Source organism: Eptatretus burgeri, chromosome 17 (assembly GCF_056783735.1).
Source record: "Eptatretus burgeri isolate ZD-2024b chromosome 17, Ebu_testis_v1, whole genome shotgun sequence".
NCBI classification, from domain to species: Eukaryota; Metazoa; Chordata; class Myxini; order Myxiniformes; family Myxinidae; genus Eptatretus; species Eptatretus burgeri.
Window position 1 is genome coordinate 1,893,189 of NC_140977.1, and position 17,660 is coordinate 1,910,848.

At 45.3% G+C, this 17,660-nt stretch overlaps 1 protein-coding gene across 1 annotated transcript in view; it reads right to left on the reverse strand.

The window, feature by feature from the left end:
* The window catches only part of LOC147009082 (uncharacterized), a 66,872-nt gene that overhangs the window by 36,912 nt on the left and 12,300 nt on the right, over window positions 1-17,660 (reverse strand). The window contains exons 5-7 of the mRNA XM_085862977.1: window positions 15,308-17,229; window positions 3,066-3,381; window positions 2,931-2,987 (exon numbers count right to left, since the gene is read on the reverse strand). Of these exons, the coding sequence (XP_085719103.1) occupies window positions 2,931-2,987; window positions 3,066-3,381; window positions 15,308-17,229 (2,295 nt within the window). The remainder of the gene's footprint in view (window positions 1-2,930; window positions 2,988-3,065; window positions 3,382-15,307; window positions 17,230-17,660) is intronic.

Here is a 17,660-nt window from a genome sequence, read left to right on the forward strand (position 1 = left end):
AAACTTGCCATGTATACGCAGAAAGCCCACGCGCAAGCAATCACCATCTCCGATTTTGGAAATTCTTCCAAGAAAAAAAGTTGACGTCATAATATCGCCGCTAATGGAAATCGCCTATACCATTATCTCCGAAACTTGGCAAGCTGTTTGAATTTTGTTTGCGGGAATCAGGCCGGGCATTAGCACAGATAATTTATCGCAAACCTGAGACATCACAATGACGTCATATTCGTTTTTATGACGTCATCATTAAGAGGATGAGGATCTTAATCATTTGAGCTTGTTGTTCTATTGTGTCCTCTTCCACGAGCCTCGACTGTATTCAAAAAATACACCCGTGCGGGAGTGACGGTCATCTCTGCGAGAAACAAGCATGAGTTCCTGTTACTAGGGTGTAGTGTTCTCGGGTCAGGAGGGATTTTTGGCCAACAGTGAAGTCACGTGACGCGAAAACGAAAGCGAATATCGAAAATCCGGCCCGACCAAATCTAGATATTGTCCCATAGATTCATATGCCACAATCAAATTCAAGATAACTTAAGAAATGTAGGAGATAGATTTTGAAAATCGTCATTTTGCAACTCCATGAAGCAGTTTTCGCAAAATTCAAAGTCACGTGACGTGTACGTATTCGAAAATATCGGTATTCTTTTGAATAGACAAGAAAGACAAGGTCGGCTGCGATGCAATGACACCATTCACTAACTTTTACCATGCCCAGTAGAGAATATATAGCCTCCTGAAGGTAGGGCAGTTTTTGCAAACTTTGAAGTCACTTGACGCGAAAACGAAAGCGAAATTCGAAAATCCGTCCTGACCAAATTTAGATATTGTCCCATACATTCATATGCCACAATCAAATTCAAGATCGCTTGAGAAATGTAGGAGGAGATAGATTTTGAAAATCGTCATTTTCGCATTTTTTGCCAACTTTGTAGTCACAGGACATGAAAACGAAAGCGAATATCGAAAATCTGGCCTGACCAAATTTAGATATTGTCCCATGGATTCATATGCTACAATCAAATTCAAGATCGCTTGAGAAATGTAGGAGGAGATAGATTTTGAAAATCGTCATTTTCGCATTTTTTGCCAACTTTGAAGTCACAGGACACGAAAACGAAAGCGAATATCGAAAATCTGGCCTGACCAAATTGAGATATTGTCCCATAGATTCATATGCTACAATCAATTTCAAGATCGCTTGAGAAATGTAGGAGGAGATAGAATTTGAAAATCGTCATTTTCGCATTTTTTTGCCAACTTTGAAGTCACGTGACACGAAAACGAAAGCGAATATCGAAAATCCGGCCTGACCAAATTTAGATATTGTCCCATACATTCATATGCCACAATCAAATTCAAAATCGCTTGAGAAATGGCAGAGGAGATAGAATTTGAAAAGTCATTTTCGCAACTTCAAAGGCCTCGTGACCTTGACCTTGACCTTCGGTGACCTTGAAAGTCATACCATCGTGTACGTCTCATCGACCTCTATCAGGATCACTAATGACCAGATCTCCCGCTTCAACTTCATTGTGAACGAACGGACGGACGGACGGACGGATCGAAGGACATCGACACCCATATTATTAGGTCATGCTCGAAGAGATGACCTAAAAAGGACACGCTGAAAAAAAAATAATGATACCACTCAACAGTCCAGCGAAAGTAAAATGAGGGCCCACAGTTACACATCGACCAATCACAAGGAATCGGGTGAGATGAGAAGCAGCAGCAGCAATGCCGACAGGAGCAGCATACACGGCAGTAGAAGGTCGGGCTGCGAAGGCCGAGTACACAGTCTTCACGGCAGCGTTTCACACGTGCCGTCTTTACAGTCACTCTCCTCATTCTTTCTATCCGTGCTCCTCTCCATAGTCCGTCCCTCCTCCCCCCCCGATTATCCCTCCATAGTCCGTCCCTCCTTCCCCCCGATACTCCCCTCCATAGTCCGTGCGTCCTCCCCCCCCCGATACTCCCCTCCATAGTCCGTCCCTCCTTCCCCCGATACTCCCTTCCATAGTCCGTCCTTCCTTCCCCCCGATACTCCCCTCCATAGTCTGTCCGTCCCCCGATACTCCCCTCCATAGTCCGTCCGTCCCTCCTTCCCCCGATACTCCCCTCCATAGTCCGTCCCTCCTTCCCCCGATACTCCCCTCTATAGTCCGTCCCTCCTTCCCCCGATACTCCCCTCTATAGTCCGTCCCTCCTTCCCCCGATACTCCCCTCCATAGTCCGTCCCTCTTCCCCCGATACTCCCCTCCATAGTCTGTCCCTCGTTCCCCCGATACTCCCCAGCCCCTCGTTCCCCCGATGCTCCCCCACCCCCGTTCCCCCGATGCTCCCCCACCCCTCGTTCCCCCCGATGCTCCCCCACCCCTCGTTCCCCCCGATGCTCCCCCACCCCTCGTTCCCCCGATGCTCCCCCACCCCTCGTTCCCCCCGAAACTCCCCCACCACTCGTTCCCCACCCCTCCTCCCCCGATGCTCCCCACCCCTCGTTCCCCCCGATACTCCCCCACCACTCGTTCCCCCGCCTGATGCTCCCCCACCCCTCCTTCCCCCGATATTCCCCACCCTCCTTCCCCCGATAATCACCCACCCCTCGTTCCCCCCGATGCTCCCCCACCCCTCGTTCCCCCCGATACTCCCCGCCCCTCGTTCCCCCCGATACTACCCCACCCCTCGTCATCACCTCAGGCCCTGCTCTCCCACCAATCACTGGCCGTCCCCTGGCCTAGGAACAATACCTTCACCAATCAGAATGCAACGACACAGGCGACGCACAAGGGTGATCCACCAGCATTGTGGCGATCCCAAGTTAAAAATCGGGACAAGAGGATGTGCTGTGGTAAAGTTTACTCGACATTGTAACATTATCATCATGAATTATAAAACTACATGGACAACGTGTTTGTGGTTCAAACCTTCATGTTGAGGGAACGAATCATCCACAAACTCGGACTTCACCTTCACAATAAAACCTGAAACAAAAACAATCCATTAAAACTAAACTTTCAGGAACCACCAGAACGTGACGGTGCGGAGAGAACGGCACGTACCGGGTCCCGACTCCTCATCCTCGGGTGGACCGACCCTGGACCCGCGGTCTGTGAGAGAACCTCCAGGAACGAGCGAGTTTCCTCCATGGGAACCGATCGTGGATCCCGGGGGGTTCGCTCTGTGATCTTCACCGGAGAGATCTCGGTTCATGGCGAACCGGAGGGGACTGGAAGGTGGAGGGTAGTAGTAGTAGTAGTAGTAGTAGGTACAGGACGATGGACGAGAACAAAGCGTGTTTTCCGGTAAAAACGAACCACGTGTCTCGTCGCTTCTCCAAACGATCTCATCCACGATTTCAACAAAGCAGATTCTCCACTTCAATCACGTGACCCCTATACAAATCACCATGGAAACAGAAAACTTGATCCGTGGCGATTAAACCATTTCCCTCCTCATCTATCCACCTCCTTTAGCTCAGAAATAAATTAAAATGTTATGATTTACACAGAATTTGGTAAATTTACTTTCCTTATTCTCAGACCTTGACATTTGTTCAGGCTTCGAGGGAGGTTTACTTCAAAGTCGTCACGATTTTTAATGGGGTTTCAACAAAAACTCACTCAGGAAAGAACAAGTGCTCGGGGAATTGGACGAACGCCCCTGCGAAGAGGGGGAAGCATCGTTCATTGCTAACCAGCTGGGGTACCTGGCGTTGCCCAGGTGAAATGGAACATTAAACAGTAATCATGACAACTAACTTTTACCTGTTTAGGAGTTGAGGACTAAATATCGCGAAAATCAAAACTCCTTTAAATCGTTAAAGTCACAAAAATATGAAGAATAGCCTGACTAAAATATGTCCTCCCCACTCGATGCTTTCAAACCCTCTATCCACCACAACTTAACCCCCAACACCTGAACCCCCCCCCCCAACTCATTAACATAAACAGATATTCGCACACCGACACAGCGGAATATTTAACACTTTCCCATCACCCATCATACCATCACCGACTTCACGGAAACCACACACCAAACAAGCTCCGACCAACCACGGTCAAAACGGTCATGGTCCCACAGTTGCCTGTCCAACTCACAATCCCACATGATAGGACGAAACCCCGTGAAATTACCACTGGCAAGTGACCACGACACCCGAAACCAATTACCACGAGACAAAAAACCAATTACCACGAGACCAGAAACCAATTACCATGAGACCAGAAACCAATTACCACGAGACCAGAAACCAATTACCACGAGACCAGAAACCAATTACCACGAGACCAGAAACCAATTACCACGAGACCAGAAACCAATTACCACGAGACACGAAACAAATTACCACGAGACTCGAAACCAATTACCATGAGACTCGAAACAAATTACCACGAGACCAGGAACCAATTACCACGAGACCAGAAACAAATTACCACAAGACTCGAAACCAATTACCACGAGACTGGCAAACAATTACCACGAGACAAAAACCAATTACCACGAGACCAGAAACCAATTACCACGAGACTCGAAACAAATTACCACGAGACTCGAAAACAATTACCACGAGAACAAAAAAGAATTACCACGAGACCAGAAACCAATTACCATGAGACCCGAATACAATTATCATGAGAACCGAAACCAATTATCACGAGACCCGAAACCAATTATCACGAGACCCGAAACGAATTACCACGAGACCCGAAAACAATCACCACGACACCCGAAGACAATTATCATGAGAACCGAAACCAATTATCACAAGACCCGAAACCAATTATCACGAGACCCGAAACCAAATACCACGAGACCTGAAACCAATTATCACGACACCCGAAGACAATTATCATGAGATTCGAAACCAATTATCACGAGATCCGAAACCAATTATCACGAGACCCAAAACCAATCACAAGATCCGAAACCAATCACCACGAGATCCGAAACCAATTATCATGAGACCCAAAACCAATTACCACTAGATCCGAAACCAATTATCATGAGACCCAAAACCAATTGCCACGAGACCCGAAACCAATCATCACGAGACCCAAAACCAATTACCACGAGACCCGAAACCAATTACCACAAGACCCGAAACCAATCACCACAAGACCCAAAACAATCACCACGAGATCCGAAACCAATTACCACAAGACCCGAAACCAATCACCACGAGACCCGAAACCAATTACCACGAGATGCAAAACCAATCACCACGAGATCCGAAACCAATTACCACAGGACCCGAAACCAATCACCACGAGATCCGAAACCAATTATCACGAGACTCAACACCAATCACCACGAGATCCAAAACCAATTATCACAAGATGCAAAACCAATTACCACAAGACCCAAAACCAATTATCATGAGACCCAAAACCAATTATCATGAGACTCAAAACCAACCATGAGACCAGAGATCAATTATCATTCGACCCCAAACCACACACACACACACACACACACACACACACACACACACACACACACACACACACACACACACACACACACACACACACACACACACACACACACACACACACACATCGCACTTGTACATATACTAGCAGGGGTACAATACACAAACAAACATCTCTGTTACACGTACACAAGCACGTGTACAACACACACACACAAATATCTATCTTTCCATATACTCGCAGGAGTACAACACACACACACACACACACACACAAACATCGCACTTATACATATATTATACATATACGTGTCTCTTCCACCTATGCTAGAAAGGGTACTACACAAACAAACATCTCTCTTCACCTATACTAGCAGGGGTACTGCACACACACATCAATCTTATACATATATTTTTATGGGTAACACACACAAACATTGATCTTATACATATACTATTATACGTACCCCCCCCCCCCACCCCACATACACACACCGATCTTATGCATATATATTGTTGTGGTTGACGAAATTCGCAAACCACCATTCAGGTCCCTTAGGTGAGATATCTCTGTAAGTATATGTGTAGTTAGGCCCAAACCCGTTGTTTAGAGGGAATAAATGTCATTAATGCGGGCTGCGACCCTTTTAGATAGCCGTTTTTCTTTACTATCTTTATTTTGGACCAGCCGCCATTACTACCACCACCAACCACGTCTCAACAGCCATCACACAACAACCACCAACCGCAACGCCGCTTCACAACAACAGCCACGACCTTTACCGTCACAACTCGCCCTCGCAACCATCGCATCACCGTCAATCCCACCCCGCTTGTGGGCACCGATACTGGACTCGTGCAGGGTGCGCACCGAGCAGGGGTGCAAAAGCGCCGGCCTTTCCGAAGAAAACGGATCAAAAACGACTCACGCCCACTTCTGTTCCGTCCTATCGGTGAGCGTGGGGCGATTTGGCCCCGCCTCCAGGTACGTTGGAGTGTGGTCGCTATATGCAAATTCATGGATCAAAAAGCATTCACGCCCACTTTTCCTCGGTCCAATGGGGAGCCAGTTAGAGGTGAAGGGTCGGAGGTAAAGGGTCAAAGGTGAAGGAGCGAGGCCACGGGGGATATAAACGGCTGCGTTCGTCAGTCAAAGCAGTTCGCAGTTAGGAGTTGTCGGTGGAGCTGGGAAGAAGTGGTAGTAGTCAGAGTGAAGAGGACGGAGCTGTGGAGAGGTGGCGGCGGCGAAGGCGGTCGAGGGGGTGCTCGTGTCGGAGTCGGGGAGCTGCAGAGGGAGAGGCCGGCGGCGCGACCGAGGTCGTGGTGGAGACGCTCGTCGCGGGACCCGAGACAGGGAGATATCCTCCTTTCCCCCGAGCATCAACAACCCCCTCCTGTTTCCCCCCGCGCTGAGATAGTGCGAGAAGGGGGGCCCCGTCCCCACCCCATACCAGGCAGTCCCAGCGAGGCCCGCGGAGTCGGGGCGCCAGCGCCATTTCGCGGCTCATCACCAGACGGGTAGGCCCGACGCGGTCTCGGCCCCAGGCCCGCCTCATCCTTGAGGGTGGTCCTTTTCTTTTGCTTTGGGTATATGTGTTGTCGGCGCCGTCTGTGAAGTAAAACTGCATAAGTGTTGCCGTGTGCTCGCGTAGTCGGTAATACATCTGCATTGTGTTTCTCTTTTATATTTGCTTTTTGTGTAATATTGTGTTTCTTCTTCTTTTACATTTGCTTTTGGTGTAATTGTATATGTGTGCTTTCCGTTCATCGTGAAATAAATGTGCTTTATGTTGAACTGTTTTCCCGCTTCGCTTCGTCTTTTCCTCTATTGAATCTCCATCTTACTTCACGTAAAGGGTTGGTCGTGGGCTAAAACGCCCGATAATTAATCGAACCGTCGAGGCCGACGATAACACCGCTCGGTTATCCCGATAGTACGGAACGGGTCGCTTAAAGTGGCCCGTGTCCGAAGTCGACCTGCGGCGAGGTGCGATCGCCCGGTCTACCCTCCGTGTGGGTACTTAGGTAGGTCGAATTTGGCGAGCAACCCTATCCCACGCGGGGGGCCGATTGGCACGATCGTGGTGAGGCCGAAAGGTCCACCCGTGACTGGTTCCCGGCGTTAGTCCGAGAGGGTCACGACGGGATTGTCCGTCCGGTGGGCAACGTGCCGCGATTCGAGTTACGTGGCCGTTCGCACGCCGGCGGGCGCGAATCCGCAACAATATTATGGGTAACACACACACACACAAACATCTCTTGCAAATATACAAGCACGGCTACGACACGCACAAACATTTCTATTGTACATATACCGGAAGGGGTACCACACACACAAACTATCTTATACATAGTGTTGTGTCTCTGCAAGACCAGCATTCCTCGGAGGCGATGGCACGCAACATAAAGCGATCCTAAGACAGTTATCTCATTAGTGTTTGTTTAGTTCGCCACTTCGCCCTTTACACACGTCTAGTGGGTACGTGGGACAAGATGCCCTGTGTAGGGCTTCTAGTTCGCTCTTCATCCCCATATTCTTTAGTTCCTCTCACTTATTTTACTTCCCTTTATTACACGCACAAACCCCGCCATGCACGCACACACACCAGATCAGGTTACTCGAGGAAAGTTAGGAATGTGCTGCAACTCGGTTCATGTGTGAAGCTGCAATGCTCACCATTGATCACTACAAACGCCTGATAAAAATCCCCACAGCAACCTATGCCCAACCTGTTCACCACAAATGTGACCAACCACTTCAACCTCCTCACAGAAATCGCAACCACTCCCAACGTTTCAACACCTTCACCACAAATGTCACAGCGCTTCCTCTACCCCACAACCACTGCGAACCGCCTCAGCCATAGCTAACTCCCTGAACGTTTACCAGTGTCTCCGAGGATGCCGGACGAATGAAGGACATTGCGAGCCGGGGTGTTTCGGTGTGCAACTCGAAGTGCAAGCGTGCACTGGGGTTCGTTCGGCAAAGTGCGGGTAGCTCCGGTGTTTCCCTGAATAACCACGCTCGAACAGGGTCCAGCGCACGTTCAGGGCCGTAAAGCGCTCACGAAAAGCCTCGTCCAATGTAAATTTGTGGAGCTCTGTCACGTGGCCTGGCCGAGAAGCAAACGAGGCCATGTTCGATTCCAGAGTCTAATGGGGTGTGGCTGTGAGCAGTGACTGCTATGTGCCAATGAGGGAGCTCAGGAACACCCACATGGCCTGCTGGGCCGTTTTTTGGCCCCTCCCTTGCACAGGCTCTATAAAAGAGCAAATCAGGCCCAGTCATTCTCTTTCGTCCAGGCTTTCCTTTGTCCAGGCGTTCCTTTGTCTAAGCTTTCCTTTGTCTAGCCTTCGAGCCGAATCTCTTCACCGAGCCAAGCGAGCTGTTACCAAGACATGCAGGGGTCATCGACGCTCCCCTTCGCTGCGTTCCGCAGCCACCATTCATAACACTTAAAGACTTTCTCACACGTCCCCCTTACGCTTTCTTGAACGCATCTTTTCTCAATCTTCCTCGTTCACTAAAAGAGCATTACTGATTCACACCTTCCTCTTGCATCACGCTGCACTACACATTTTACACCTCCCACTTCCAAGCGATTGGGTTGCATAGCTCCATCGACCATGCCAGGTATAACAAGGTCGCTTAAGCTCAACTGTTTCTCCCCTCTCTGGGCTGAATCTAGTTGTGTGTGTGTGTGTGTGTGTGTGTGTGTGTGTGTGTGTGTGTGTGTGTGTGTGTGTGTGTGTGTGTGTGTGTGTGTGTGTGTGTGATGGTGCCTGCAACCTGTGCAACATAAGTAAGATTGTAAAAGGTTATCGGGATAACTCTGCACCGTCTCTCTTTTATAAATAACTATTTCTTTTGCCGCATCCACACATTGCTTGCTTCCCCCTGATGTACATTTAGTTAATTAAACCCATTACTGTCCCACACAATTTTTCCTCGCCCTCGTTTGTAATAAATTATTTTGTTATCAATGTACCCAGCTCGTTTTGGTCTTTTCCTTCATTGGTCCAACATGGTCCACACATTAGCTTCGCCGGGGGATAATAATTCCCCAACGGATTGGCACTCACGTCAGTCCGGCATTGTGCTAGCGGAAAGCTTGGCTCTCTTAATCAAGATCGAATGAAGATAAAAGTAGCACGACCGCCGAGGGCACGATTCCCCGATAAGAAGACCGCGTGTACCACAGTTAAACGGTAGTCAGGTGGAGGACACTGGGTTACGTAGTTAAATTGTTGGCGTCTGCGGTTAAATTAGTGACCCGCTGCCACGCGGACTTATTCCTGTGTGACGGCCTCGATTGCCATTGAGAACTGGGGATACCCCCACCCTCGTAGTACCCCCGTGACCGCAGGTCCACAGCAATGTACTAGCAGGGGTACCGCACACACACAAACATCTCTTATACATATACTAGCAGGGGTACCCCACATTGCCCGATGTATTTATTTGTGAGTGGCCTAAAACACTTCCCTACACCCACGAAGGAATGGGGTCCCTACACACACAATGGAGTCCCTTTGTTTGTACAATAATTTCTCATTACTTGGCAAAAAATATATGCCAAGTATGTTATAGCGTTAGTCTGTAGCGTTCGTTTGTCTGTCTGTTTGTTTGTCACACAATTTTTGGCCACAATTTTCAAGCAATCGTTCTGAATTTTTTTTTGTGTATTAAGTTGACCTGCCAAGGACAGCAACGCTTCATCTTGGTGAAGATCCGGATCTGGGAATTTTTTTTATGATTCTGCACCATTGAGAGATGCGGACAAAAGGATATATAGCACAATATCTCAAAAGGTTATGGATCGATTCGGACGAATCTTGGTGGACAGGTTGGGTGCGTGACAAGGATGAATTGATTCAATTTTGGTGAAGATCCGAATCCAGAACCGGAATCTAGAATTTTTCACATGATTCTTCACCATTGAGAGATCGGGCCAAAAACTATGTAAAGCATGATGTCTCAAAAAAGTTGTGGACGAGTTCACAAAAGTAGGTGGAAGTTAGTTCGGTGACATGAACAAGCCGATTCGATTTTGGTTAAGGTCCGGAATCAGATCCGACCTATCAGTGAGATACAAAATGTAAATTATTCAGCCTGGTGGAGGTATGTTCTCTACGGAGTGCCGTTTTGCCAAGTGTCACTCAACGAGTGATTTTTCATCAATATGTCTGTTTATACAATCATTTTCTCCTCATTACCCTCGCCAGAGGAGAGGGTATTGCATTTGGGTCTTCGGCGAGAGGAGTGTGGGAGGTGTCAATTATTTATATAATCCTACTCACCTGGGTTTAGTTGATTAGGTGAGGGCTGATTGGTTATTCCCTCCATTCAAAAGTGAGAGGTGTGGGTGGGTCTTTATTATTTATATATTGACTGCTTTTGACGTTTGCACGTGTGACGTGTTTGGGAGTCTCATTGGTCTGCGCTGTCACTGATGATTCGCCAATAAGCGATGAAACCAGTCCGGCAGCCAAGGGGTGTGTAGCATTGGGATTCTCATGTGTGTACTATGTGTGAACGTCTTTATAGCTGGAGAGGAACTCTGGGAAGGGTTTGAAACAGCAAAGTGCTTACCTTGTGTCGGCCTTCTTAGGTTGCTTTATGCAGCTTCTTTAGCCAGAGGAGTGTAGGAAGTGTCATGTATATATATATATATATATATATATATATATATATATATATATATATATATATATATATATATATATATATAAATAATCTGTGCAGTGTCTGTCCCATCACGTGTTGTCACTGAACTACTGCCTCAAACTTTTGTGAAATCGTACCAAACGTACAGGCTGCACCTACCTCCCCCGTCTGTATATCCTAAGGGTATTTTCTTTGAAATTTTTTGGGAAAAAAAGCATACTTCAACGATGCTCAGAATGCATCTTTGATCAGGGATAACCTGATTGGTGGAACCATGGAGCATCATGAATAATGAGGAGGTAGAAATGGAATGGAAATGAACCATCATGAACAATGAATAGGTGGAGATGAATCACCAAGCACCAGCGGAAGCGTAATATGCTAATTAGCTGAGGGTTAGTTGGTGGGGGGGGTGGTTTTCATGATGACTCAACGTTGACTGTGGTAGTTGTCACGCAATCAAGCCATCATAGTCAAAATGGAAAGACAGTTCGGACAACATTCGGAAAGTAACCAGCCAATACGATATTGCTCTGCACACTGACGATTATTCAGTAAATGGTAACCAATTGCAGAGGCACGGGGAATGGTTGTCATACTGTGTACATTTTTACAAGCCAAACCAACTCGGACTTATTATGTACAAAAAACTAGAAGGGCACTCTTCAAAATCACCAGATATGCCTCCACCCACATCATTACATCGTTACGCATACTTGTACCAAGTTTGATTTAAAACTCTGAACCCAGTTTCAAAACATTAAATAATTATATCTGTTACACCTTGCATCTAACCAGGTTGAAATTTAAAACAAATATTCCCCATGACGACTGGATCATAACTGTGACGTTTCACGTTCAAGAGAAATATATATATATTTTAAATTTTCGTTGAATCCAATATGGCTGTCAGACCATGTGACCTATTAATTATTCGTGAACATCCTGATATCCCCAAGGCTTGGAGAACATGTTGGTGAAGTTTCCCCTCGATCTGTCAAACCGTTCTGAAGAAGATTTTTAACGGTTTATTCTTCAAAAAAAATCATAGCTGCCAAACCATGTGACCTATGACATCATAGGTGGAGAACTTTTTGTTCCTCATGGATAGGCGATCAAACATGTAAAGTTTTGCCTTGATCTGTTCAGCCATTTCAGAGGTTTTTATGTTAAAAAAAAAATGGCTGCCGAACCATTTGACCGATGACGTCATCAATCCCACCCCCCCCCTCCCCAATACAATTTAACCCGAGATGACCCTCAAATTTTCATACTAATTGGATAAAGCATTCGACGTATGCAATTATGACATCATAACAAAGCCACCACCTATGACGTAGTTAATTTTTTTGGGGGAATCACACCGATTTCCCATGGTGAGTGCTTGATATGTGCCAAGTTTCAATTATTTTTCCATGAAGCGGTTTCAGAGATAGAGGTCCAACGTTTTTCCTTTTTTTCAGCATTGCTGTCACACCACGTGACCTGTGATGTCATAATTATCATAAAGACATTATACAAGAGTAGTTGCAACTATGGTGAAAATTGTGTCAATCGGATAAGCGCTTGCAGAGGAAAGAGAGAAAATTTTGCATGTACATACTGACGGACAACCCAAAAACATAATGCCTCCGGCGACTTCGTCAGCAAAGGCATAAAAATGTACAAAAGTGCAAGGTTTATTCCCCCCCCCCAGTTTTATTTTAACACCTTTATGATCGTCAGATAAATATGTGACAGCACTACTGCACACAGAACCCTTGCATGGCTTTTCACCTTGGTTGTGATGTCCTTCAGATGGTGGAATGTAGTCCTTCAAGGGCCAAAAGTATCCATTTTACTCGGATCTGTTTCCAGCTTCAAGTTGTGATGATTTCAGGATTGAGCACTGGGGCTCCTCTGTTCTCGTATCGGGTCCAAGGGCTCTTTCAGGATTGGCACTGATCCCCGAACGGCCTCACTCAAATTGTCGTTTTTTGTTTAAACATTTCTTCGTGGAGATAAAAATTATGATTCATGAAGTAAGAAAAAGCAACAAGGAGATTGAACACTAGAATGAGCCTCACCCCATATGTGACGTTGCACGTATTACCCAATCAGGTTTAGGGGCAATGACTTCAGGTAAATTTGTACCACTCCTAGTACATGCTATGCGAGTGAACGTCACGCGATTACCGAGTATCACGTGGCAGCGTGACCTATCCTGCTCATGCAACAGACTAGGAACCTCCCCATTCCCACGTACATGCTATATCTTGAAGCAAAGATCTCCATATTTTTGTGAAGCATCACTGTCTACACACCGTCCCAAATATATTCTTTCAATCCGCACTCAAACTACTCGCTTACTGTATCCAACATCATGACTCCCTTGGTGCTCAATAAGTGGCCAGTTATCTGCTGATGAGAATACACCGGCGAGTCTGGAATGCACTCTGCGGGGCTCGGCAAACGATGCTGGCTCATCCTGGCTTTCAGTAACTGTTGAATCTCCTCAATTTAATAATCTTTGCAGTCCACCTTAATCACACCACAAGTTTCCTTTCCTTTGGGGAAGGGAAGGGGTGGGGAGGGGAGCTGATCCAAGGCCTTTGACTTTTGCAATTTCCATGACTTCCGGAGCATGGGATACACAAGTTTTTGCAGATATGCCAGTGGGAATTACTATGCATATATTGTTTAGCTTGTGTGCACAATTGTTCTGACAGGTGGAGGTATGCGCTTCACCGAGTGCACTTCTAGTTGTATCTGTGTATGATGTCTGGTCGCAATGCTTCATTTTCTACATTCATGCTTGATGGGATCGTCAGGTTGTACGTGAACACAACATCCTTGCTTTCAACGATCACATTTGGTTTGTGCTTCCTCGATTTTTCTGACACTGGGATATTGAAGTTTTTGTGGATGTGCCAGACTCTGCACATATTGTTGTGCCTTTGTACGTGCAGCCGTTCTGACATGAGTGTTTTTACATTCTGAAAGAAGGTGAATGATACTTTCTGTTTTTACCTTGCAGAACCTACACTTGTCTGATTGACTCAATCCTGCCATGTTCTTCAATCCATTGGTCTAGCATCCTTGCTCTTAGGCTTTTGTTACCACTCATTGTGCATCACAATTAAGGTACCCTATTCTTAGTCACTCCAATAAGCATTTTTTGTATATTACAAACCTGTCAGGCTATTTTCTTCAATCTATCTGCTCTTCTGTTGTTCTCCCAATTGTTGGTATGTTGGCTGATATTTTGTCTTTTCCTTTTCCTTTGTCTTCTTTGCAATCATTGGAGCTATATTTGTTGCCGATTCGATTTCCATTTGCAACTGTTTCTGGAATTTTTTGCAACATGAGTTAGAGAGAACTTTTCTGACTTCTTGTCTTCATGTTTGTGTCCAAATTAAATGTATTAGTCTGTTGAGCTTTTCACATATTCCGCCAAGCAAACACTCATTATTCTGTGCAATTGGTTATGCTCCTGTGTCAGAGTGGCGACCCGTCCAGAATTGTGCCTAATAGCCCAGGAGACTATTTAGGCAGCACCAACGCTCTGCACAGAGTATGGTCCCAATGGATGGATGGATGGTCATGCTCCATTAGAATGCCACCTTCTCATCTTGGCTGGTGTATTCTCTGGATGCACTGGTTTTGCGGATATAGAGGAGTTTCCTGTTTTCCGATTGTGGCCTGTTTGCTATTCTGCAACTGCATTGGAACACTGGTTGTTTGGTACTGTGAGTTTGTTTTTAGCTTTCATTTCTGTTTGTCAGGGAGAGAATACATTTATAGAATTAGCCTTGTTCTACAAAGGTATTCCTTTCCCTGTACCTTTGGACGATCTTCTGTTGGATGTTTTGGTGTATCCGTGTGCTTGCTCGTTACTAAAGTTATTCAGTGGGTCCAGGCCAGACGAAACATGGAAGGGAAGGGGTGGGGGGTGGAGGGTGAACACCATGGAAGATCCCACATCGTATGTTCACTTGTGATATTTCAATCTTTCTTTCCGAGTGCTGTAATATCAATGCAGTATTCCAAAGCTCCTTTGCTTTCTCAATCAGTTTGATCACTTGGGGGTTATTCATGTATACTTGCATGCATGTTACCATCCATGAATGTAGAACATTATCAAAAGTTGATTTTTAATAGTCTATGCAGGCTGTGGAAAATCTGGTTCTGCACTTTGCTGTTTGTGAATATGGGCTCGTTCATTCACAGGTTGTCTCTTGTTCTGTAACATCTCCATGGATTACTTTATGTTTGGATAAATATCCGAAACGAGCAAAGGCTTTGTTGCAGACAGAACACTTGTATGGCCTCTGTGTTGTATGCATTGTTTGGTGGCGTTTCATTGTTGATAACACAGCAAAGGCCCTGCTACACAAAGAACACTTGTACGGCTTCACCCGTGTGTGCGTTAATTGATGTTCAGATAAAGTTCCCGATTGAGCAAACGCCTTGCTGCACAAAGAACATTTGTAGGGTTTCTCACCGGTGTGTATTCTTTGATGCGTTCTTAAGGAAGACATATCATAGAATGCCTTGTTGCAGACGGAGCACTTGTACGGCCTCTCTCCTGTGTGTCTCTTTACATGTTCAAACAAACTTGTGGAATGAGGGAAAGACTTGGTGCACAATGAGCACTTATACGGCTTCTCTCCTGTGTGCTTCATCTGATGTCGAGACAATAGGGATGGACAGGCAAATGCCCGGCTACAGGAAGAACACTTATAGGGCTTCTCTCCCATGTGACTTCTTTCATGTCGGTATAAAATGGATGAACGAGAAAACGCCATGCCACACACAGAACACTTGAAAGACTTCACTGCTGTGTGTATTCTTTGATGGACCTTCATTCTTAAGTTCGTTGAAAATTCCTTATTGCACACAGAACACTTGGTGGGCTTCTCTCCTGCATGTATTCGTTGATGTATTTTCAATGTTGACATCCAAGAGAAAGCTTCCGTGCAAAAAGAACACTTGAAGTACTTCCCTCGTGTATGTCGCATTTGATGTGTCTGTAAATTTGATAAACGAGCAAAAGTCTTGCTGCACATAGAACATTTATAAGGCTTCTCTCCAGTGTGAATTCTTTGATGATTCTTTAAGGTTGCCTTCACAGAGAAACTCTTAGAACACACAGAACATTTGAAGGGCTTCTCTCCAGTATGGGTTTTATGATGTCGATATAAACTTGATGAACGAGCAAAATCCTTATTGCATTCTGAACACTTGAAAGGCTTCTCTCCAGTGTGGGTTGTTTGATGTGACTTCAATCTTGCGAATGAAGAAAAGGCCTTGATGCAAAGAGAACACTTGTATGGCTTCTCTCCTGTGTGGACCCTTTGATGCAATTTCAAATGGGATGATGAAAGAAAGTTCTTGCTGCAAACACAGCATCTGTGAAGTTTCTCTCCTCTGTGCATCCTTTCATGCATTTTCAAATGGTATACGTTGGTAATGACCTCACTGCAAAGAGAACATCTATAAGGCTTTTCTCCTGTGTGAAGTCTTTGATGTTGAGAAAAACTTGATAAGTAAGTGAAAGCTTTGGTGCACACAGAACACTTGTAGGGTTTCTTTCCCGAATGAACAATTTGATGTTGAGATAAAGTTGATGAATAACCAAAAGTCTTGCTGCACACAGAACAACTGAAGGGCTTTTCTTTTGTGTGGATTCTTCGATGTATCGATAAACCCGATGAATAATCGTAACCCTTGTTGCACACAGAACACTTGTATGGCTTCTCTCCTGTACATGTGGTTTGATGATTCCTTAAATTTATCAACTTAACAAAAGCTTTTTGACACAGACATGTATACGGCTTCTCCCTCTTATGTGTTCTTTGATGCTTCGTCAAAGAATATAACTTGTAAAATGCCTGACTACACACAGGACATGTGTAGGACTTCTCATCTTTGTGTACATTTTGATCTCTTTTTGGAGATGAAAAGGACGAAAGTGTTTTGTTGCAGAAAGAAAAATTGTTTGGCTTCTCATTTCTTTGAATCTCATCGAGTGTTTTTGAAGACCTTGTGAGTATTGTGTGAGTATTCTCAGATGAGATGCTCGACTTGTCAGTGTCATGACAAAAATTTCCGTGCTGATTCAAAGAAACTCCCATTTGATTCCCTGCAAAGACAAAATTCACAAAAAGAGTCAATAAATCAATTCCTGTGAAAAATATAGCCTAATCGATAATTATTTTCACTCTCATGAGATTACACATTGGCCTTTTGTCTGTGCTTGTCGTTTTTTTAAGCGTGGATCTCTATTCAAGCAGAAATTAAAGGCAGAATTTTACACCTTTCTACATAAGCTAGTTTCTGAACAGGATGTGCACACAAACTTCCAACCTTCAACAGCAAGCTTCACAACAAAAGAAAACGTCCTTAAATTCCTGGTTCTTGAATTTGAAGTTTCTTTTTATTTTTATGATGATGACGTTGGAAGTTGAAAGTCCCAAAAATGTACAATTGAAAAGCAACTCAACAGCAGCTTCACCATGCTCAAGTGTCGAGATTTTTAAAATCTAAAATATCGGATATTTGAAGAGCAAGGTG